The sequence below is a fragment of the Sus scrofa genome, chromosome 7, assembly GCF_000003025.6.
Source record: "Sus scrofa isolate TJ Tabasco breed Duroc chromosome 7, Sscrofa11.1, whole genome shotgun sequence".
Taxonomy (NCBI): domain Eukaryota; kingdom Metazoa; phylum Chordata; class Mammalia; order Artiodactyla; family Suidae; genus Sus; species Sus scrofa.
Window position 1 is genome coordinate 19,643,265 of NC_010449.5, and position 24,050 is coordinate 19,667,314.

General features: G+C 45.4%; 1 protein-coding gene across 10 annotated transcripts in view; it reads right to left on the reverse strand.

Moving 5' to 3' along the window:
* The window catches only part of RIPOR2 (RHO family interacting cell polarization regulator 2), a 232,988-nt gene that overhangs the window by 33,907 nt on the left and 175,031 nt on the right, over window positions 1-24,050 (reverse strand). For 9 of the 10 annotated variants that reach the window (XR_002345593.1, XR_002345592.1, XM_005665637.3 and 6 more), the window contains 10 exons: window positions 23,854-24,009; window positions 23,051-23,129; window positions 21,272-21,295; window positions 19,803-19,856; window positions 17,210-17,359; window positions 12,987-13,050; window positions 7,851-7,894; window positions 6,491-6,616; window positions 6,049-6,197; window positions 3,975-4,104 (listed from right to left, as the gene is read on the reverse strand). Coding sequence is in view for 8 of the 10 variants with exons in the window: in XM_005665637.3 (XP_005665694.1) it covers window positions 3,975-4,104; window positions 6,049-6,197; window positions 6,491-6,616; window positions 7,851-7,894; window positions 12,987-13,050; window positions 17,210-17,359; window positions 19,803-19,856; window positions 21,272-21,295; window positions 23,051-23,129; window positions 23,854-24,009 (976 nt within the window). In the remaining 2 variants the exon portion in view is untranslated. Of the gene's footprint in view, window positions 1-3,139; window positions 3,287-3,974; window positions 4,105-6,048; window positions 6,198-6,490; window positions 6,617-7,850; window positions 7,895-12,986; window positions 13,051-17,209; window positions 17,360-19,802; window positions 19,857-21,271; window positions 21,296-23,050; window positions 23,130-23,853; window positions 24,010-24,050 lie in introns of all 10 variants that reach the window. The other variant, XM_013977485.2, reaches the window with a different exon arrangement.

Genomic DNA, 24,050 nt, shown 5'->3' on the forward strand with positions numbered 1-24,050 from the left:
CCGCCGGCATGATGCATTTTCAGACAAAATCGAGGGCAATTAAAACCAGACCTTTCATAATATTAACATTGTATTTGTTGACTCTGTGTGTGTGTGTGTGTGTGTGTGTGTGTGTAAAAAGAAAACAAGCCTTTAAGACCTCGATTTCCATTGTTGAAACTAGGTGAAAGTTCACTGCACTATTCTTGGGTTTGACATTTTTCAAAAGAAAAAGGTGGAGGGCAGGGAAGCAGTGCTTGTTTCCTAAATCCCAGGATCTCACAAGATTTGGCAGCCGTGGTTACCAACAACACCACCCTTTTTTTTTTTTTTTTTTGGCATCGCTCTTAAAAGACTTTCCGACATTCATGCCATTTCACTCAAAAGACATGATGCTTTGTTCTGCTTCAAGTTCTCATAAATTATTTCTCGAAAATCTCTACCCACAAACCCCAAGCCCCGGAAAATGATTAATTCAGCAACCGTGCTCCAAAGAATTTGAGACCAGAAATGTTTGCAGAGCTTCTATAAAAAGAGGAGAGAAAGACTATTAAACTGACCAGTTATCTTCCAGGACTGCCAAGCCCAGGGCTCCCAGGGTGTCTACAAATCCCGAGCACCCTGTCAGGCAGCCCCAGGCTGGGCGAGGTGGGCTCTGTGATCCGTGAAGCAGAACTCAGAAGGCATAGGTCAGAAATATCCAGGTAACCAAGATAATTCATTTATGCCGGTGTTAAAACAATTTCTAAGTCACCTTTCCTGATGCTGGGGGCTGTGGATGGTGTCCAAGTGCCAAAGGTTGTTCTGTAGGAAAAGCTTCCTCGTTATTTGAGCTCAGCGCCTTCAAAGTGAAATCTTTCTCTTGGATTCCAGATTTGATTAAGTAAATGCTAAGTACCTATTTTAATTATATATAAAGCAACGGATGATCACTATAGTGCTGGGAATAGGGCCAGGAGACAAAAAGTGTCACAGCAGGTGAAATGGGGAGCAGACAGAAGGAGGGTCCCGCCTCCTCCTGCATCGCCCTTGGGTCCTTTGGTCCCGTCTCTGCTGGATCTGGGCCACCAGATCCCAACACTGGTATCACTTCAACCCAAACTCTCCATTCTCTGGTTGGAAGGTGGTTTACTTTAACCACAGGGTGACTAAAAGGCTGTGTCCCTGGGGCACTCAAGTGACCTCCGCAGGCTCAGTTTCTTTGCCGCTAAAAAATCTGCGATTCTGGGTTCTGGGGTGGTCGAATTCCAGGGATGGTCCTTGGGAGGGGACAGGGCGGGGGGTGGGTGTCTGGGCTCCAGGCTCCTCTTGCTGCCTACAGCTCCTTTACTCTCCCTTGCCCACCCCCCCCACTGCCCCCCGGTTGTCCAAACAGGCTTTGTGCTTCCAGAAGAGATGGAGGAGGAAACTTCCAGGGAGGGCTCAGGGGAGGCTGGCGTGCAGCTCCCTGCACTTCCCCAGTGTCCCCTGGGCCCTCTGGGTGGTCCTGCCCCAGGCCCACCTCTCTCATCTTCAGCTCTGAGGGAGAGGGAGGCGCTGGCTAAGGCTGGGGACCTGGATGGTCAGGATGCTTATTCAAATTCCAAATTCCTCTCCAGCCCTTTCTTGCTTGAGGCTCCCCTTCCCAAACCCATTGTGCCTGTACTTATGTGGCAAAAGTTGCCTTAGATTAAGTTGAGAGGCTCTGCTGAAGGGGACGCAGGGCCCACTAAGGGGGTGGTGGTGGAGACAGTCCCGGTCCTGGAACTCAGCCCTGGGAAGGAGGAGGGGGAGTGCCTTCTAGAAGGAACACAGTCTGGGAGATGTTGAAAGGGAGGGTGCCTTTGGTGGACAGTGGGGGGAGTGAGGGGGGCTCAGGCAGAGGATGAAGCATGGAGAGATGAGAGGGGGGCCTGGGAAACTGGGCCAGATGGGACCAGCTGCGCTGAGGAGTTCGTGTGGCCAGAGGAAGCCATCACATTTTTTTTTCCTGATCTTGCTCTTGTTTAAATTATTCAATGAAAACCTCTACCAACTCCCTCCACAGCCTTCTGCCTTGCAGAATATGAGCATGAATATACACATGACTTTGACAGCTATCAGCTGTATCAGCTGTGGTCTTTTCACACGTGCTTCCATGCGTATCTTTCCACATCCACTCTCCCCAGTCTCCTTGGAAACTACTAGAGGGTAGCCTTTTCACCTGTGGTTTTTTATTCAATGAATAAGATGTTTTTCGTTTTTTGTTTTGTCTTTTTAAGGCCGAGTCTGAGGGATATGGAGGTTCCCAGATTAAGGGTCCAACTGGAGCTGGAGCTGCCGGCCTACACCACAGCCACAGCAACAATAGATCTGAGCTGCATCTGTAACCTGCACCACAGCTTATGGCAACTCCAGATCCTTAACCCACTGAGTGAGGCCAGGGATAGAACCCGAACCTCATGGTTCCTAGTTGGATTCGTTTCTGCTGTGCCACGTCGGGAACTCCAGATGCAAGTATTATTATTACTAACCAGAGGACTCCTAATCCTTTCCTTTCTGGACATTCAAAGATACATGTCTGTAAAGGGCAGAATATTCCATCGTGTGTGTGTGTGTGTGTGTGTGTGTGTGTGTTGTGACATAATGGACAACACATACAATGCAGGCTACCTACTGCATTCCTGATTGCAAATTAAAGAGTTTGTTTTACTATGGTAGTATCGAGTTAACAACCACGACAATACACTAAGGCTAAGAGCCGCTTTCAATAAAAATAGCTCTAGGAAAATCAGTTTAAATCCTCCTGAGTTCCACAAAAGCCAGTTTCTGAAGGCTACAAGAAACTTCTGTAGCCTGAAGATATTAGCGATACCTTAGCTGAAACTGTAAACAAAAATCTTCTTTGCCCTTAAGTATAACTGCATTTTTTTTTTTAAATGACAATCTTGTTACCATGGATATCTTGGCCACAGCGCAGAAAAGCCACAGCACAAAAGCAGAGATCGTGGGAAGGAAAGGACACACGGCCTCTCTCACGAAGGTGCATGCATGACCAACGTTCCCACCCCGGGGACAGGGGACCTGTGACCATCATCCAGTGAGCCAGAGAGGAGACACAACGAGAGGCATGCCCAAGCACACAGGCCACGAGCCCCCGGAAGGCAAGCATATCACACCCAGGCAGGCCACCCCCACTCACATAGAACTCTAGCACGGCCTTGGGTCTCAGCCTGAGGGAGGGCAGGTCACTGAAAGAGCGGCTGCGGTGCAGCTTGGCAAAGAAAGAGTCTTGCAAGGCACTCAAGACAGACAGCCTTGGCTTGTCTGGTGAAGGATGCAACCATCTCTTCAGAAGTCAAAGCAAGATGGGGGAGTTAGTGGAAAGCAGCAGGTTACCACGTTTTCATTAGCTTTTTATCAAGCGTTTCGGATTAAAACAAGGAGGCCGTTATCTATATCCACTTCTTTGAAAGGCTGGTCCTTAGAGAATGTGCAGAAAAGTCTACAGGTGTTGATCAAAGTAACAGGTGAGGGGGGCGAGGGGAGGGGAAAGACAGAAGAGGTTTACCACCTGGGCATGGGTGGTCAAAAGCATCTTGGAGTGCGCTTTCTTAGTCACCGTTAGGTGGAGTGAACGTGAATGTAAAATTACAGTCGGCCCTCCGTATCCGAGGGTTCTGCATCCGCGGGAAAAAAAATTCCAGAAAGTTCCAAAAACCAAACTTGACTTTGCCAATTTTCTGGCAACTATTTACATATCCTTTATGTTGTATTAGGTATTATAAGTCATCTAGAGGTGATCTAAAGTATCCAGAAGGATGTGCATAGGTTATGTGCCAACACTGTGCCATTTTACATAAGGGACCTGAGCATCACTGGGTCTTGGTATCAAAGGGAACCACTCCCCTACAGATACCCAGGGACGACTGCATTAGGAATTAGTGAGACTCCCTAACACCGTATGCTAAGCGTTTCAAATGCTGGATGCAGGCACTCGGGCTCATCATCTCCTCCAGAAATCACACTGAACTTACAAAGAAGGCGTGGTCTTTGAAGGTGGGCGTTTCCGGGGTGCCCTGGCTGTACATGGACATTCTTCTCTGCAGGGCGGCCGCCTTGTTCCCAGCCCCCGAAGATGGGGTCATGTCCTCCACGTCGAAAGGACTGCAAAACAACAAGTCCCCGTGAATGCACGTCTGTTAAAATCACCTATAATCACTGGACCGCAGGCCAAGAAAGCACCTCATCATGCTAACGGAAAGTCAAACCAGTGGGAACCGGGCTGGTTTGGGCCAGACTGGTCTGTCAGCAAACAAACCAAGATAACAACAAGTGGCGCAGAAAACGGAGTCTAGACTGGCCCGAGGGACCAGAGATTATGGTCACAGCTTTAGGCACAATTTATATGGACCCTGGATACTGGATAAATCGGCTTCCTCATTCATACAAGAGACATAAACATATGAAAGCTTGTTCCAACACAAGATGTTGAAGTCTGTAAAAATTCCGGGGGCTCTGCAAGGACAGTTACTTTAATGATATGGAGAGTAACAGATTATTGTTTGGTCCTAAAGAAAACACTCTTGCTCATTTCTGTTGACCCAGAGCCTCTTGCGTGATTGAGAGGAAAACAGCCTGTTGACAAGGACACCATTTATCATCACGCCAAGGGTTCATCCAGCAAGAGGCCTGGCCTTGCATTTGAAATGCCAATGATTACAAGTTCTTAGGAGAGAGGGGCTGGGCAAAAGGTGCGGACACTGTTTCAATGACAAGGCACCAGGTCTCTGCTGCTTCCAAGGGTGACCCTCTCAGGTGTAAAGGGGACCCTGAACACAAATACTCTGCATGTCTGAGTTGCTTGGTAATATACCAGGGGCTTAAGATCAAATGTTGCGAGCAACCAGTGTTTAATAACTTATCATGGCCTTTCTCACTGGGCAACTTCAGAAAGCTACTTTTAAGTTCCTTGCTTTGGCAAAAGGTATCCCTTGCCCTTTGGCAACATTCTCTTTTAGCAGATAGAGTGTGGAGAGGCTAAAGTTAGCCAAAATTTTCCAGGGCAATCAATATAAGATGTATGAAATAACAAGGGCTAAGCAATGAAAACAACCATAGCGAGAATTGGGATCTTTCTGTGGGCAAAATAACTCATATTGGGCAATTATTTTCTTTCAAGTTACTTGACTTGAGAGATATATTTCTTTATATACATTTAAAGCTTGAGAAGGAGGGGAGGAGGCAGAATAGAACAGGAATTCCCTGGTGGCCTAGCGGTTAAGGTCTTGGTGTTGTTACTGCTCTAGCGCGGGTTCCATCCCTGGGCTGGAAAGGGAAATTCTGCGTGCAGCTAAAAAGAAAAAGTAAATCAGGAGTTCCCGTCGTGGCGCAGTGGTTAATGAATCCGACTAGGAACCATGAGGTTGAGGGTTCGGCCCCTGCCCTTGCTCAGTGGGTTAACGATCTGGCGTTGCTGTGAGCTGTGGTGTAGGTTGCAGATTCGGCTCGAATCGCGCGGTGCTGTGGCTGTGGCATAGGCTGGTGGCTACAGCTCCGATTCAACCCCTAGCCTGGGAACCTCCACATGCCGAGGGAGCGGCCCAAGAAATAGCAAAAAGACCAAAAAAAAAAAAAAAAAAAAAAAAAAAAGTAAATCAAAGAGGAGAGTAGTGATAAGAGCGAGGGCTCTCCAACTTTGGCACATGTGAACATCACGTGGTGAGCTTGTCAAAGAGATTCTTGGGCCCGGACAGATTCTGGCACAGGAAGTTTGGGTGGCGCCTGAGAGTTCGCTTCCATATCAAGCTCCCTGGAATCCCTTTTTTTTTTTTTTAAAGTTTTATTGGAGTGTAGTTGACCTGCAGTGTTGTTAGTTTCATGTGTACAGCACAATCAGTTATGCGTAGACACATATCCATTCTTTTTCAGATTCTTTTCCCACAGAGGTGATTATAGAATATTGAGTAGATTTCCCTGTGCTATACAGTGAGTCCTTGCTACTCTTTTATTTTACATACAGTAGTGTGTACATGGCCACATGCCACCGTTGGAACACCTCGAGCCTGCTGCACATATTTTAATGTGATGAAATCAAAAAGGGCAACTTACTACCAGGTGATTTCCAGGTTGAGTTTGATGGTGCCAAGGTCATTGATGTCCACGGCCACCACCTGAGGTCGGGCTGCAAACAGCTCTTTGGTCTCGCAGGTCACGCTGCCGACCAGGAGGTGAGTTGCCAGCCCTTTGAGTTCTGTGACCTGGGAAGAGAGGGAAGAAGGCTTGCAGGATGGCAGAGGACAAAGGAAGGGGTATGCTCTTCCTGTTTTGCGTGGCCAGGTCAGGCATTTCGGAATCATATCTGAAATCAGAGGTGGATGTTTCCGAAGGCCATCTCACATTTACCCTGCCCGCTCTGACGCCAGGGCAGGGCTCTGTGATGTACACAAGGTCTGTGGGGTGGAGGGGCAGCAGGCGGAGGTCATGGACACAGGCCTTCCACGATGGACCATCCCGCCGTGGCACCAGGAGAGAAAACGTGATGATACTGTACCTTGATGGAAATCAATCCAACAATCAAGGGCAGGAACACCATTTCCTCTCCATCCCAGCTCTGTTTGCCATTGACTTCGATTCTGCCTTTCAGTTTCCACCTCTGTCGGCCGTACTTCATGAAAATCTGGGGAGAAGACGCCAAAGGGCCCTCAGGTTCCACTGCCCTCACCCCCTTTCCCTACCAAACACCAGCATCAAAAGGGCAAGTCAGGAAGCGGCTGCAGCTTCTCCTGGTCCCCAGCAGCCTCACTCCACCCACTTATTGCTGGGTCCAAATTCCCTGGGGTGGAGCAGAGGATGAGTGGGGACTTTCAAAAGGGCGTAAGTCCTGCTTCTCTAGGACAGAAGGTATGAACTGCTTTCTTTAGAAAAAGGTCATTGCATCGCGCCCTTTGGCTCCCTCATGTCAACCAGCTCTTTCTCTGCTTAGTTCTGCTTCAACAGAACAACAACTGGATTCATTCTCTACACTCCCCTGCTCCTTTAGAGAGATGGGGAACCATCTGCTAAAATCTACTGAGTGGCCAGAAGCAAGAAATAAGACATCCTCCCTCTGGATGAGGGAGATAGAACTGGACAAGGATTTCGAAATCTGCCATCCTCTGGGCAGAGGGTGTACAGTCTCCTTGGTCAGACAGCTTTGCTGTTTAGAGGAAGATACGTTCCCACCATCCTGCCCCCACCCCCGCCCGGCCGAGAAGAGTGATTGTAGAGGGTTTGGGAGGAGATACATGAAATAATTATGTAAGTTTCCTTCTGAAGAGAGAAAAAAAATATATATATATGTGTGTATATATATATATATATATATATATTTTACTTCATGGAGTATATTTTTCTAAAGGAAGATCCAGATTCCATTATTCTTTAATCATGATACTTATGAGTCATCATAATCCTGGATTGACTCTTGGGTCAGGAAAAAAAAAACTGCTATCAAGTACAATATTGGGACACGTGGAAAACTAAATATAGATCACACATCAAATGACATTAGCTAAAGGGTCAATGCTAAGTTTGCTGGTGTTGGGAATTGCACAATGTTTAGATGAGAGAATGTCTTTCCATATTCAGGAAAATAGTCTAGGATTATGATATCTGTGCATTCATCTAACATGGTTCAGCAAAATTGTAACAACAGCAATAATAATAATGATAATAATGAAGCAAATGTGGCATCATGTTAAACAGTAATATCTAGATGACTTGTATATGGGAGGTCTCATACTAATGTCCAAATTTTCTCATTGGCCCAAACTTCTTTTTCAAAATATAAATTTTTTAAAAAAGACACCGAAGAAGTAAAATAATGACAACCGACTCCCTCAAGTCCAACATCCAGGCGACCCCATACTTACTTCATATTGGTCCCCGGGACAGAGGCGAGCAAAACCGGCCAGACCTGTAGGCAAGTGATTGGGATCAGAGGTGCAGAATCTATTTTCCCTCTTTACAAACCCACGCTGGCACATTTATAAAACTCAAAGTGTCACACATTTGTGAAAACTCACATAATAGTTTCTGGGCACCATCTGTGGATACAGCTATTATTGAGAATTTCATCCACCACAGTGAGAGGACATTCTATACTGGGGTGATGGAAGAGGTGCTCTAGGGGGCAGAGAAGGCTGTTCCTTCTATAAATAGCCCCTTAAGTTGTGAGACTGTGGGAGGGAAGAATCTGCTTTCCACCTGTCTCATGGGCTCTTGCCAGCCTTGAGATGACAGCAAGATCCAGGGAGGCGTAAAAAAGCACCTGCCATTATGACTCTCTGTCAGTAGATGGCAGCAACTCATCAGTTAGTCACCTCTACCTACAGCCTTAGTGCATCCATTAACAAGTACAATGTGACAAGCCTCTTCCAAACACTCACTGAAATGAGGGCAGAATTAAAGAAGCCAATTTTCACTAATACTTCTTTTGAGGATGGTCTTTTATTTTGAATACTTCTGAAAGAAAGTACCATCAAGTGATTTTTATAAATCAGAATTGGCTGGATGTGCCAATTCTAATAAAACCCTAAGCCAGCACTCTTTAAAAACCTCTGCAAACTTGTTCAGGATTCATCTACTACCTGTATATAAGCAACAGGTGTGCAATTACAAGTGAAGTCTGGTTAAAAAACAAAAAACCCTAAAAAATTGATCTAATATCAGTGCTGGATAAAGAAGAGTAAAGGGGAAAATCCTTTGAAGCTTTTTTTTCCCCCCTACAAAATCACCAGAAATTTCCTAGCTGAAGAACTTATCCAGATGGGAGAAGGCTACTTTGTAGTGATGTTTTTGAGCTCCTCAGCCCATGTTATTAAAGCTAAAATTTTTGGTGGTGGCCCACTCTGATTATAACTGTAACGTGGCATGAGGCCATAGGCGGGGCAAAAGCAGGCCCGGGTGTGTGCTGTGCTCCTTCAAGTCCTAGCCGCTTGTGTAAGCCACTTGGTAGGACTGATCGAAGAACTGAAAGTAACAGCGGGGCAATTACAGTTACCACCTCGTGTCTCTCAAACCTGGCCAGGTTTCTTGGAGACTCTGGTCTGAGGCCTGCTGGGGTTGTCAGTTGGGAAAAGCTTTGTGTTTTCTCAGCAGTCTTGGGGATTTCTGCAGCATTGTCCACAAAGCTTTCATTATGGCCACTTTTCCAAAACCCATCGTGGGGGTTTGCACCCAGGGATGGGCATAGACAGATGGAGGGGGTGAGGGGACTTTTATTTCCAGGGGGCATCTTCCTGTATCTGTGGATGTCTGACTGTAAACATGCATTATGGATCAAACAGCTCCTCCAGGGAGTTCCCGTTGTGGTGCAGTGGTTAACGAATCCGACTAGGAACCATGAGGTTGCAGGTTCGGTCCCTGCCCTTGCTCAGTGGGTTAACGATCCGGCGTTGCCGTGAGCTGTGGTGTAGGTTGCAGATGCGGCTCGGATCCGCGTTGCTGTGGCTCTGGCGTAGGCTGGTGGCTACAGCTCCGATTAGACCCCTAGCCTGGGAACCTCCATATGCCGCGATAGCGGCCCAAGAAATGGCAAAAAGACAAAAAAAACCCACAAAAAACAAAAACAAACAAACAAACAAAAAACAGCTCCTCCATGGCCTTGTTCTGAAGGCCCAGGTGCTACTGTATGCAGTTGCCCACCCTGTCCCTCCTTTGTTCAAGGACCATTCTGCCAGAAGAATGCACCCCTGCCCCCCGCTTTTTTTCCCCACTTCTACCAGAAGAATCTCTCTGAGAATCTTCCTTTCCAAAGATAAAAAATATCACACATGTTGGCGGGCAGCATGTACACAGAGAAAAGGCTGGTTGGATAGTCGTGACAATTTCAACAAAGTTTAGCACTGGGGGGTGTGATTCTGTAGCTTAAGGAAGTCACACTTTCTAGTCCAAAGAAAACAGCCAGACAGCTGAAGAACCAGGGGCTCCCGTTACAGGCCTGACTGATTTACTGATCAGGCATAAATAATGCACATTTACTGGCTCCCTGGTAGATGTTCCCCCTACCGAGGCTGGAGCTGCCCTGGAAGCTGTGGGGCCCAACACAGACTCTGGGATAGACACACTGCCCGGAACTGAATTAGAAGTAGGGGATAACTGAAGAGAGGAAGTGGTTTTCCGTAAGAGACCACATCCTTTCATCTCCCTCCTGGTGGATACTTCGCAGGCCAAATGCTCCCCCTTTGGCCTGGCATTTGAGCCTCTTCACAATCTGGTATCAGGGAACTCCCCAACACGTCCCCCCAAGTCCTCTCATTCTAATGCAAAGGTTACACTGGGGAGCCCCCCTCTTCACTGCTTCCCTCCCCCAAAATAGGTGGGTGGCATCCTTCTCACCCCTTCCCCAGGCTTCTAAGCAATAGGGCATGCTGTTGGTCCAAGAAATCATTTATTCCACTGAATGAGAATGCACTGGCTCATACCCCCATTTTTTCCATTAGACTATATAGAAGTCCAGGCCAGGGACCACGCCTTGAGGATGCAGCCAAGAGCTTGGTCAAAAGCAGGGGCTCAGTGAGAGCCTGATCAGTTGTCTTTCCCATCATCCCCGACCCACCCCAAAACCCCATAAAATGATTGTTGTCTGTGTGAGGGTGGGGCAAAAGGGAAGTGTGGAAGGGTGGGGCAGGGGGAAGTTGGGTTAGGTCGGAGAATGTTGTGAAATATCCCCAGTTTATGTCAATACGTATGTTGGGAGTCGTCGTCGTTGTTGTTTTTCTTTTTAATCAGAATGCATAACACATAAGAAAGTTGCTACCTGCAAAGATGCAAGGTTTCTTGGCAGCATGAGGGGGCGTCCTTCCACGGGGGTGTAACCCTTGACAGGCTTCATAGGAATAGCTTGAGTTCTCGTGTTAGATTAGGAAAGTGGAAGTGAGATAAATCAAAAATGAAAAGGGAGGATCAGGTGCAGGTTTGAGCGACCCCCCTGAACCCAGACAGAAGCCAGGGATGCTCATCAGTCAGGAGAGAGAGAACGACATCGAGGGCAGAGATGGAAGAGCTGTTCTCTAGCTGGGCGACCACTCTCCCGGGGGATGGGACCGAGGCCCAGATCTGATGGGTGGGCCCCCTTCTCTCACCCCACTCCCGGGGTGCCTGTGTGCTGGATAGAGGACAACACTCCCGTAGAAGAGAATATTCTTTGAGCAACAGTTAAGTATCCACTCAGCTCTGTCAGAACTTCCCACCTCATATGGGCTGGGGTGGGAAGGCACTAGGAGCCAAGAACCTTGGGATTCAGTTTCAAGTTTGACTCCAACATACTATGTGACTTCTGGGCCAAGTCCCTTAACCCCACGCCCCGTCGATAAAATGGGGAAATGATTACTCCACCCCAAACTGGGGCATTCGACTATACTGAGCATCAGGAATAGGGGAAATACGGTACTGCATGTATTAACAGTGAGAAGATGGGCATGATGGGAATTTCCTTTAGCTGTAAGGCCCTAGACCCTGCTGGCCTGCGTGGATGGTGTCAGAGAGTCTGAGAAGGAAAGAGAAGTGTTTTCTGCTAAATGCTGACTCAGGGCAGTGGTGGTTCAGAATCAGGCTGCTGACAGAATCATCCCAAGAATGAAAAATATATACATTCCAGGGCCCACCCTGACTTGCTGAGATGGGGTCAGGGCCCGAGTGGTTTCAGAACCACTGACTCAGGTGAGGACCCAACCTGAAGAAAACGCACCTCAAAAACTGACAAAGCACAGAAAACTCACCACAGCATTAAAGTAAGTGTTGAGACTTGACAGTGAATAACAAACTGTCTGACTAGAGGACCTGCTGGAGAGAAGAAGGCGGGCCTGTGGGAAGCGGGAGGTCAAGGTCAGGTTGATTCCAGATACACTAACTCAGAGTAGCTCGACGGGTGCAGTAAAGAAAACTGCAGAAAACTCTCCTTCCTGAATTAGATAACTCATTCAGACAATGAAGCTCTCCCGTTGAGCACTTACAAAAACAGTGTCCCCTTCCTAGTCCCTTAATTGCCAAAAGTAGACAAGAAGGTGATTAAATCCCCATTAGTGACCCAGCGATCTGGCTGCTAGGAAACCTCTGGAAAGGAACTGCGCACGCATGCCCCAGACACCCCCAGGCCCCTCGCTGCAGGGAGTGGGCCACAGGGCGGAGGGCAAATGGATTTGCCCTGTTGGCTGCTCACCCAACAGGCCCTGAGCTGTAACTCTGACACCAGGGGGCCCCTCTGTTTTCTGCGACTAGAGTTGCTTTCTGTCCTGAAGATGCTCGTGGTACAGATCAACAATACTTTCAGGGTGGAACTTTCTGGAGTCAACACCAGAAAGGGGCTGGGGAAAAAAAGGAAACTGCACAGTCCTCAGGGGTTCAACACTACAGAACGTTTAAAAATGAAGAGATCGATAGCGTGCGTCACAGGAAAAGGGAGCATAAAGGAACAAACAAAATGACACCACCGAGAAGCCCACAGACACGCCTAGGATGAGGGCCATTCTGTAGAGCAATTGTTTCGAAGACAAGTCAATGGTGGGAAAAAAACCAAGAGGGGTCTGTTTTAGATGCAAGGGAACTTAAAGAGTTACCTGATGCTTTAGATGCAAGCACACTTAAAAGAGTTGCTTAAAAGAATTATGGTGCAGGGACCTTGTTTGCATCCTGACTTGAACAAACCAAGTGTACAACTCATTTTCCAGATGACTGGGCCGTGTGCTCACGGAACGGATTCGTAACAAAGGCACATCCATTTTGTTAGAGGCGGGTGTTATTTTATCAAAGAAAAAAGAAGAAAGTAGATGAAGTAAAAATAGCAAAAGCTTGCTAATTATTAAATCGAGGTGATGGGTTCATGGGAACTCCTTGCAGTATTCTCCCCACGTCTGTGTATGTTTGAGATCCTGTCCCAGTAAATATTTAAGTGTGTAGGCAAGTCTCAGGACGAGAAGGTTCTGGAGCATCACTAAATGGACCCAAGTGGGGAGGGTGAGGAGTTCTGTGGAGATGCGCCTCACTCTCGAAAGCAGGGGGAAGAATACCTTTCATCTTGATGGAGAACTCTCCCAGCTGTTTCTCCAGCTCCGCTTCGATGGCACACATGTTCTAGAAAGAGAGCACAGGAGACTGGCCTTAGGGTTATGCTTCTTTCAAAGCCCATGGTGTTGTCATAGCAGCGGACAGCCACTGCTGGAACAGGAAGCGTTTACCTGTTTGCAATAAGTGGTGCTACAGCCCCACCTATGTAGCATCAAAATGCTTAACCTAAGCCTAAGCAAGACTTCTTGTGCACAGGAAATTTAGAGCATAGAGGACCAAGGTAAATTACACCATAAACAGTCAGATAAATCTGGAATGTGGGAGATCCTAAAAGAACTGGCCTGGATTCTACAAAAAGTCAGTGGTAATGCTCAGGGGGAAAATTCTAGATAAAAGAGATTAAAGTGACATAACAACCAAATGCAATGTATTAACTCTGATTCCGTCCTGATTTGAAAGCAAATAAACTAAAACTGTTGTAAAAGACATCACTGGGCCAAATAAGGGCAGTTTAAAAGGGCACAGGCTCTCAGATAATTCTAGAGGATGACTGGTAATTTTCTTAGTTGAGATAAAGGTATGTGGTTGTGCAGGGGACACACATGTTGCATAGGTTATCATTATGGGGTCTGTGCTAAAATATTTATGGGGTGAAATGTCACGATAGCTACCATTTACTGTATCAAATGACTCAGCAAAAAAATTAAAAAATGAGTGTATACAAGAGAAGGAAAGGAAATACGGCAAAATACGACCCACTGGTAAGTCTAAATAAAGGTATATAATGTTTAGGAGTTCCTTTGTGGTGCTGTGGGTTAAGGATCTGGCATTGTCACTGTAGTGGTTTGGGTCACTGCTGTGGGGTGGGCTCGATCCCTGGCCTGGGAACTTCCACGTGCCACATGGTGAGTGCAACCAAAAAAAAAAAAAAGGGTATATGATGGTTCAATATACTAGTCTCGACTTTTCTATAGGTTAGAGATTTTTTTTTAATAAAATTTGGGGCAAAAAGAGCTCAAGAGCTCAATTCTACTCAAAGTGAGTGAGGCTGCCATGCCGTGACGTCCCCAAATGATTCTCAGGTTTGACAAGCATCCTCTCCTCACTCTAATGTTGAGGGGACTTTAAAGGCACAGGAGTGACACCGTCTACGCCTGTGGTTAGATGTCTAACTGCCCTCGCCCCACTTCCTCAGTGACTGAGGATCTAAACAGAGCAATCCGAGTTAGAAATCAAGAGGAAGGGGAGTTCCCATCGTGGTTCAGTGGTTACAAACCCGACTGGTATCCATGAAGATGTGGGTTTAATCCCTGGCCTTGCTCAGTGGGTTAAGGATCTGGTGTTGCCTTGAGCTGTGCTGTAAGTTGAAGACGCAGCTTGGATCCAGCGTTGCTGTGGCTGTGGTGTAGGCCAGCAACTACAGCTCTGATTTGACCCCTAGCCTGGGAATTTCCATTTGCTGCAGGTGCAGCCCTAAAAAAAAAAAAAAAAAAAAAAAAAAAAAAAAAAAGGAAAGAAATCAAGAGGAAAAGCACTATGGCCGGGGGACTGCCCCCCTCGGGCCCCTTCTGCAGCTTGGCCAGTTTAAGCTTTGATGCAACCTCTTCTGTTCTAAGCAGAATTCCCCTCCCTTTCCCCCAGGGGCAGCATCTGCAGGTTCCTCTCTCCATTACGGGTAGGGGTGGGCAGAGGGTTGGGGCCCCCTCCAACAGAGGCCTGGCCAGCTCAGTCAGCAAGGCAGGGGCTGCTTCTGTTTGGATTTTGTGGTAGGACTTCAGGATTGATTTGCAAGCTAGAGGTTCTGATTCTGAAATGTCAGTACCTCAAAGAGCTTAGCAAAGCTGGGGAAAACTTCCTAAAGTCGAGTTCTGTGCAGCTGGAAAGTTTTGAAAACAAAGGCTTCGTTTTATAAACAAATTTTCTTCCTCAGAGGATTGGGTGTCTCTGGGAAGGAGTGCATTACTGTTTCTAGAAATATCAACGATGTTATCAAGCATGTCAAGACTACTGCAGTGTCTTTGAAAAATTTGGGGGGCAACTAGTTTAGCGGTTGAGGACATCCATGGTCAGAATTTTCTTCTGTCTCACCCAGGCAGCTGTCGATGGATTCTGCTACACTTGCAAAGGCACCTAGAACCATCTGGCCCTAAACCCTCTTTGTGACAAAATTGTGGCTTTCGAGCTCATGTGAAGATATAAAACCACCTAAATGTCAAGTGAGGTCCTGGACTTCCTTCTTCTCCAGGGCAGCCCTTCCTCTTGCTACAATTATACTCTACCTCTTCGAATTTGTGAGCAAATACAACGCCATGACTTGGCATTTGACTGTGGGTAGGTGGCTATTTCTGAAATGACCTGCAAATGTTCTAGGAGAGGCATAGGCTGCTGGTCAGTCCTCTGCTTGTGTACTCTGCACAGACTCTGTCATTGTCTTTTGATTTCAGAGACATGCGGAAATGAGGTCTCATGAACTAGGGCTGCTTCTACACCAGAGATTTTTTTTTTCCTTTCTGTGGCCGCCCCTGGAAGTTCTCAGGCTAGGGGTTGAACTGGAGCTGCAGCTGCTAGCCTACACCGCAACCACAGCAATGTGGATTCACCCATGTGGATTCCGAGCCACGTCTTTGACCTATGTCACAGCTTGTGGCAACACTGGATCCTTAACCCACCAAGCAAGGCCAGGGATCAAACCCGTTATCTTCATAGACACTATGTTGGATTCTTAACCTGCTGAGCCACAAAGGGAACTCCTACAACCAGAGATTCTTGGATGGGGAAAAAAGAAAGTCACCCTGTCTTTTCCATAAGCCTCTAACTGAAATCTAATATGTCCATATATCAAGAATGGAGAAAACAAGCCACAGCCATAGGACTACCTGTGACTTTGACCTGATAGAAGTCACCCAGACGTCCATGTCATATCAACTCTTGCAAGTACCTTGAGAAATCATTTCTATTTTTCACTACTTTGACATTTTAGTAGTTATGGGAACCACTGGTAAATCCTGTAGTTTGATGGGCTAATAATAAATCAGCAGTTTAGTACCCTATTGTATATTTGATGTTTCAAATATTTTAATCACTGCACTGACAATTATTGAAATAATTTTATTTCAGTATAACTTGCTTCCTTTGAATTCCTATGGATTATATTGTATGCATTCAAAAGGCCCTCTCCTGAAAGGGGAACTTAGGTAAAGCAGCCCTATTTTAGACCATGAAAAAGACAGGCTTGGTTCAGACAAGAGGCAGGGCTGGAAGCCACACATGAAGGGATCCTGTGGCAAGTCCCCCAGGATGTCCCTCTGGCCCAGGGCTGAGACCGATGCTAGATGCTCGGCTCTGGGAACTGTCCAACAGGCCCTCATCAGGCCGATGACTTCATTTGTGAAACTGGATCTCTGAACAAAGACTCACGGGAGAGTGAGAAGTGCTGCTTTTTAATAATTCAGTCATTTCATCAAAGACACTGCTATCAGGTGACCCCAGAGGAGCGAAGCCCTCCCTGTGTCATATGTTTGGGCCCCAGAGACAGTTAGAAGGCAGGAAGGCAGGCTTCTGTTCATGATCCTTTATCTCACTTGAAGACAGAAGGGACTTTTCTTACAATCAAATAATCATAGGCGGGAGGTTCGTGGGTGCAATACCCAGGATGGCCGTCTTAACCACAGGGTCTGGTCAGTGTGCAGGGAAAAGGCTAGAACGGACTGCACACTAGAGAACTGGGAACTGCACTTCCATGACTAAAACCAGGGTATCTGTGGCTCTTTCATTTGCTGCAATTTTCAACAAGCATTTGAATACTACTTGTGCAGAGGCTGTGCACCATGTAGCACGCTGTGCACCACCAAGCAGTGTAGGACTTGGTCAGCGAATGGTTTCATGGCATCTAAGATCTTACGGACTTACACATCTGTGAACAAGCATATTACAAAAGCACTAGGAGGGGAATGGCTGACTGGTGGTGCCCACAGGACTGGGAAAATCACATGCTATGGAGTCCACAGAAAGCTCTAAACAAAAACACAACCCACAAAATCACCCAAGAGTTGTTTAAAATAATTCCACCAATGGCTCAAGAAAATGCAAGAGAGGTGAACGGTAAAGCATCTCTCTCTAAAGGGTAGAAGGAGGTTGTAGGCTGCCATTCTCCTGGTTCTTGGCAGGTACCAACAATTCCGATCAGGCCAGGCAGAGCTCAGCCCCTGAGCAGTTTGGCACGTACCTCCGTGTACTCCTTGTAACTCCGGTTGATCTCCGACAGGCTCTCCCGGGCAGCTCTGCTGGCGGGAGAGGTGGCAAAGGCTAGCTTCATTTTGCTGGCACCATCCTGCAGGCGTCTTTGGATACAATAAGCTTCATAGAGTTCATCTACCTGCCAGAATCCAGACAGCAACACAGGGGGCATAAATATTTATCATGCTAGAAGGAAGTGACACAGGCCATTTTTAAGTGCTTAAGATACTTTAGTTTCTGATCTCAAAAGGAGAATCTTGTAGAAGTGCCATTCTTTAAAAGAGCCCATTCATTTTTGTTTTAGCCACTAGGATCCATTTTCTACTTCAAAACAGATTTTACTCTGAGCCTTCTTTTCAAATGACAGAGAATGAAAATAAATTTAACATTGGTGGGCTGTGTGAGACAAGGGGTAGATAGTGAAGGCAGCAGTCTTTTATATAAGGAACAAACACTGGAAGAGCATAGACAGTGTCACACCAGTGCGAAGACTTGGTTTTCCACTGGGCTCTTATCACTTTATTTTAAGAGACAGTGTCACAAGGTGATAGTCACACAACCAGATTTAGAATTTTTTTAAAAAAAGAACTCGAGGCTAATTATTGAAAATGATTTTTGTAAAGCTGCAGCTCAACAAAAGATCGAAAACAAAGGTAAGTGTTTCTTAAAATCACGGTGAAGCATAATTGTCAAAATTTATCAAACTGAACACTGACAACTGTGACTTTTTTTTTTTTTTTTTTGCGTATAAATTACACCACAATTAAGAAAACAGGCGCAATGGAAATGAACATGTCCCCGCCACACCTCTACGGTTAGGCTTCTAAATAATAATGCCCTTTGAGAATGACTACTGGGCCGGGAATCTGGAATTTTAAATAAACAGGGCAGGTTGTTCTGATGTGGGAGACCCCCCTCAAGACTTAGAAACACAAGAGCCCGGTGGCCTCATCCTTGTGGCCTCCTGGGAGACTGACCCTCGCCCTTTTTCTCACCACTGGGACCAAAGTCTCTGAGGCTGTAATCCTCTCAATAAGGAAGCTGCTCACTGGACCACTGGGCCAGCCCTAACGACTGAGCAGACTACTTTGCATTTCAAGAAATTTTATTCCAGTTTTCATTTAAATATCAGTCTATCCTAGCCAAACGGCGCTAACCTTCAGCACAGAGGATAACCACGTACTCCTCTAAGCAGACGCTGGCCCATCTATAGGCAAGTATTTGCCTTATTTATAAGTCAGCAGTGGCTCTCAGCAGATAAACTGATGGACTTGGTCAATTAAATATAATTTGCTGGGATTTGTTAGGGATCCAGGCATGAGATGCTGCCAGGAGAGTTCTACCAACTTTGAAGAAGTACTAGGATTGTTGGTCGTATCTTACAACGATGGATACAGATGGATCAACACACCCTTAGCTAACACTCATTCTGTTTTCTTGCTATTTTTCAAATGACACAGAGTGCTTTCAAGGCTCGCCTGCCACATAAATATCTTCTAAGGGATGTCATTGTTTCATTTATTGAGTTTAGCAGAAATAGGAGCAATTTCAGATTTGCCAAGGTAATAAATATCTTTCAAAGTGGGCATGTACAAAGGCAGTAGCACATACGCATGTTTACAGACACATAAATCATCACAGAATTTTAAACTGGAAAGGATTCTTAGGATCTAGATTGAATCGATACACCTCCCGGCCTCACTGCACAGAGTGGAAAGCCAAGGTCCACAGAGAGTAGTTATAGCCCAGTGAGTATATGGCAGAGATGGGACTAAAGCCTGAGACTACTGACTGCTAGTAAAGAGAACCACTAAAACCCCCGGTCTCTCTACTTGGAAGCTAGGCTGGTGGATGCAGAGGCAAAAAGAAATTGCTAATGGTATCATTTAGCTGCCCTCAAAGGGAAACTGTTCCTAGATTGTACCGATATCGCCTGATAGTGTCCAGAATCAGGTGGGGGAGGGTAGTCCCACTCCGCACTTAGGCTGGTGGGACCATCAGTCAACTACTTTTAGGGTTCAGGGCTAGGCTTCAGGGACCCTGACAAACTGGGGTAATACGAGGGGCAATGGGAATGAAGAGGAACCTGCAAACCAAGCCATTTGAAGAAAAATGGAAGGAATTAGAAGCTTGAGAAAGATTTAGGGAGGTCCTTAAAATTTAGGCTGTCCTTAAAGGCCTTCAGGAAGAAGATTTTGGGGGTTCCAAGGTGTAGGTGGGACTCAAGTGTCAAGTTAGGCAAATGAGAAGATTTTTATAGGTCAGTTAGGCTTAATTTTATCTCTAAGCAGACTACGTTGAGACTGCATCCGCCACCAGGGACTGGCCATGCTACATAGGAAGCACTTAAATATTTGTTGAACTGAAGTTGAGTAAAAAAATGTGCTAGATAATTGGGTGCTCTATTCTTAATTTTTTTCTCCATCTTTACTGCCTGTTGGAGGACTTAATTGCTAATCAGCTTAGGAGTCAATTGGATAAGAAATTCTCCAGGGACCAGATGCTACACTCAGGCCAAAGCTGTATTGATTAGTGACTGAGAACCGAAAAGCAGAGGCAAAGGCAAGAGGCCCGTCAATTACCTTACTAATGTGGAACTCCAGGCGTCTCATGTATCTTTCAATGGTTTTAATTTGCTGCAATTAAAAGAAGACATCTGAGAAAAGACCGTTTAACTGACCAGGCTTGTGTGGCTATCTTTATTATCTCATACCCAAAAGTACTAGAAAATACTAACGATTTCCCCTTTCCTCCTATCTTGGTGGCGACTTTAAAGATTCTCTAGTATCAATTGGGAAAGTATTTTTTGAAAATATTGAATAAATAGCTCTGAGAGCTGAACTTGAGTTAGCTGTTGGAATCCTTGTGTTTACTGTCAAGGGAAGCCAATCAAATGGAATTCAATGGACTTCTGGCGGGACATTATCATATTGGAGTATATATAAATTCCTCTAAAGGGACATTTTATCAGCTCAATGGTGATGCTCCCCAATTTTTTTCTGCCTGCACCCGGGCCATATGGAAGTTCCTTGGCCAGGGATTGAACCCATGCTATGGCAGTGACAACGCTGGTCCTTCACATGCTGCGCTGCACAAGAGAACCTCCCCACCCCACTTTAATGTCTCTGTAATTGGGGTGCATTTTACAACTGCTACTGCCTGTGCATGCTCCAGGATAATCATGGTTGCTGATGTGTCATCTCTTCCATTTGGGTTACAATTATTATCATGTGCAACACATTTAATTACCCTGTAACATACTTGCAAACAGATTATACTATGATTCAGCATTAAAGGTATCCTATATACAGAAAGGTATGGAAAGAGCATCACACATAACTAAAAAAAAAAAATCTATACTTAAAATAGGACTGGAGTTCCCGTCGTGGCACAGCGGAAACGAATCTGACTAGATTGCGGGTTCGATCCCTGGCCTCGCTCAGTGGATTAAGGATCCGGGGTTGCCATGAGCTGTGGTGTAGGTCACAGATGCAGCTTGGATCTGCTGTTCCTGTGGCTTTGGCGTAGGCCAGCAGCCATGGCTCCAATTCGACCCCTAGCCTGGGAACCTCCATATGCTCGGGTGCGGCCCTAAAAGACAAAATAAATAAATAAATAGATAAATAAATAAATAAAATAGGACTAAGAAATTTTGTCAAGTATAAAATACAGTTTAAGTGGAATCACTCTGTTTCTTAGATAATTATATGTTTTTTAATCAAGATGTCTTCTATTTGATGAAATAGGACAGTCTGTGTTTAGAGAGAACATACGTAAAGACATTTCAACACCCAGGAAGCTTTCAGCACACTGGGAAACCCTGCAGCCAGGTGGCCTACTTATGAAAATGACCTTAAACACATTATTGGGTCTGTAGACCATGTACTTATTCATCATTCTCATTAGATAAATGCATGGATTTTTCCTTGGATTCAAAAAAAATCATCATTTCTCTAGGATCGTACTGTACCTAAGAGAAGGTCAGTGACTTGTCCTCAGGGATGAAGGGTTTTATGTCCCAGTAATGCCCCAACACAGAACAATAACTTACCTTGTCTAGGTCATACAGCACACCCTAAAATTAAAAAAAAAAAAAAAGGAGTATCCAGATTAAAACATATCTTCCTCAAAACCATTACTGACACTAATAGAGGAATTTTGTCTGTATTTCTGCATCATCAGGGAAATAATGATCAGTCTCATAAAGTTCTGTTGAACTTTAGGGCATTTGCTTTCAAAAAGTAAAAATCTGGGTTATTTTAAATGCCAGTAAGAATACTTTTATGAGCTAATATTTATCTAGACTCCGTGTCTTCAGAATTCCCAGGCTTCTCTCCCCACTGGGAGCCTTAAGATTTTCACTTGCTTTGAGCTCTTCTCTCTTACAGAGTGAGAGGCACGTACATGCATGTTCACTTTACATTAAAAAAAAATGTTTATAACCTAAAAAGTAATGGTGATTATATGCATTAAAAAAAAGAACTGCCTTCCTGTTTAAACACATACAATTGGTATTTAAAAAGTCTTTAAGGGTGATGATATGCTTTTCACAAATTGTTTTTAAGGCAAGTTCATTTCCTGAGTGCTCACAATACCCCAGTAGAATCAGTCCACTGAGTCACATCCCCCATCAGGTGGGTTTTAATGGGGGCGCTAGGTCCTGGTGGTTGGAAGTGTCTCTTCCAGACACTGTTGTTCTCCAAAGAGGTACATTCGTTGCCACTGAGAGCTACCAAGGACCTTCACAAGCTCGGAAGGCCATTCCACAGAGAGTCCCACATAAAGGGAGCAATTTATCTTCTAATATCATTAGAATATAAAACCTTTAACTTCTAGAAGCCTTTAACCTCTAAGCCTTTGCAAAGGACAACAGACATGTCAGCACACCTTTAAACAAAAAGATAACAACTATTCAGATATATGTATAGACTTTTCCTGGGCTTTCTGATGCCTTGAAATATTAAGGTGTAATATGATTTAGAACTAAACACAATCATTTAAAATAGTATTTATGTTGAAACACCTCTTCATGCAGACAAGTCCTCACCAATTCATTAGCACTGAGGAAATCTACAAGCATGGCCAACAATACACTGTGTGTTGAGCTGGCTCAGGGACTTCTCTGATTCCTCCTAGCAGTTATCTTTGGGGCTTCCTTCCCCTCTCACATCACTGACCTATCACGTTTTGTAAAAACTAGAGATAAAGCAAAAGTTCTGGTTTCCAAATTCTGTACTAACAATACAGTAGGAAAACCCCAACTTTTCACTTCCTTATATTATTTGGAGGAGGGTCATAGAGAGTTTCCTAAAAGTATTTTTTCCCTAATTACAAAATTCATCTGCTGAAGTATGCCTGGGAAATACTGAAACACATTAAGAATAAAGCATTAAAATACACTTCAGGGAGTTTCCGTCGTTGCACAAAACGAATCCGACTAGGAACCATGAGGTTGTGGGTTCGGTCCCTGGCCTTGCTCAGTGGGTTAAGGATCCGGCGTTGCCATGAGCTGTGGTGTAGGTTGCAGATGAGTCTTGGATCCTGTGTTGCTGTGGCTGTGGTGTAGGTTGGCAGCTGTAACTCCGATTGGACCCCTAGCCTGGGAACCTCCATATGCTGTGAGTGAGGCCCTAAAAAGAAAAAAAAAATATACTTTGGGAAGCAGATGGTACTCTGCCCCTTGGATCTGCCTTTCTAGCAGGTTCTCTCTCATCCCCATGCCCCTCCAATAAGAGAAATTACTTAGCCAAAAAAAAAAAAAAAAAAGAAAAGAAAACAAACAAACAAACAGAGCACTGTGTTAACATCGTCATGATTAGATGGTACCTACCAGGCGAGAGTTTCTTCTCATATCTTTTAACTGAGCTGTCAACTTGTCCAGCTCCGTCTGATGAACCTCCAGATACTCACTGCAATGATAAGAGAGATGTAATTGTGACTGTCAAGTGGCACCTGGTGCTGATGCTGACCCTTCCCTTTGGACAGAGGATTAAGAACTGGAACTGTGCTCTGTGGCACGCAGAGTAGGTGGGGAAGAGGCTCTGGATTTTCCCAAACTCCCCTCATTTTGAAAGCTCTAGCAGTTGCATCTGATAGTACCCCGATGGTCCAAAAGGAGAACCTCCATGAGGATCACAGTCCGGGAAAGAAACACCCACGGGGAGGGAAGGGGCAAGAACTGCGGAGTCAGTCCTGGCTCTGGGCTCCCAGAATTCTATCGAGTTCCACACGACCTCAACTGCATGCGCATCTCACCACACACTAGGGAAGTTTTATTCCAGACAAAGCATCCCTGTAATATACTTGGGATGGGTTTAGAACCCTTCTTCAGCAATCTCTAAAAGAGACAGGGCTAACCACCCTTGTTTAAGTGAAATCCAATACATCAGAGGGTTAAATATAAACGTATTACTATTTCAGGTCTCCTTCGAGATCAGGAAATGACATGGAAACCCAACAGAGTTTGCGTCTTTGGGATTCATTTAGGGCTTCCTTCATTAGGGTACCATGATAAAATATTTACTACAGAAATAGACTTTCTAAAATTATCTCACAAGAGTAGCTTTTCTGACCCTCCTGAGCCTCTGAGAAAGGAAAAAGGTTTCAGTGCATTATTAGGCTCGAGGTTCTTACTCAAGTCCATTTTTCAAAGCCCTGTAGACCTCTTCCACCCTTTTAGGCTGAGGCTCTTTGGGAGGGCTGTTGTTTTTATGTCCTAAATTGTGCATTTTCTTCAGTTTGGCCTGAGGCTTCTTGAGAGCGGAGGAATTTTCAATGAAGGAGTTACATCTATGGAAAGAGAAAAGAAAAAGCCAAATTGTGAGTCTCCA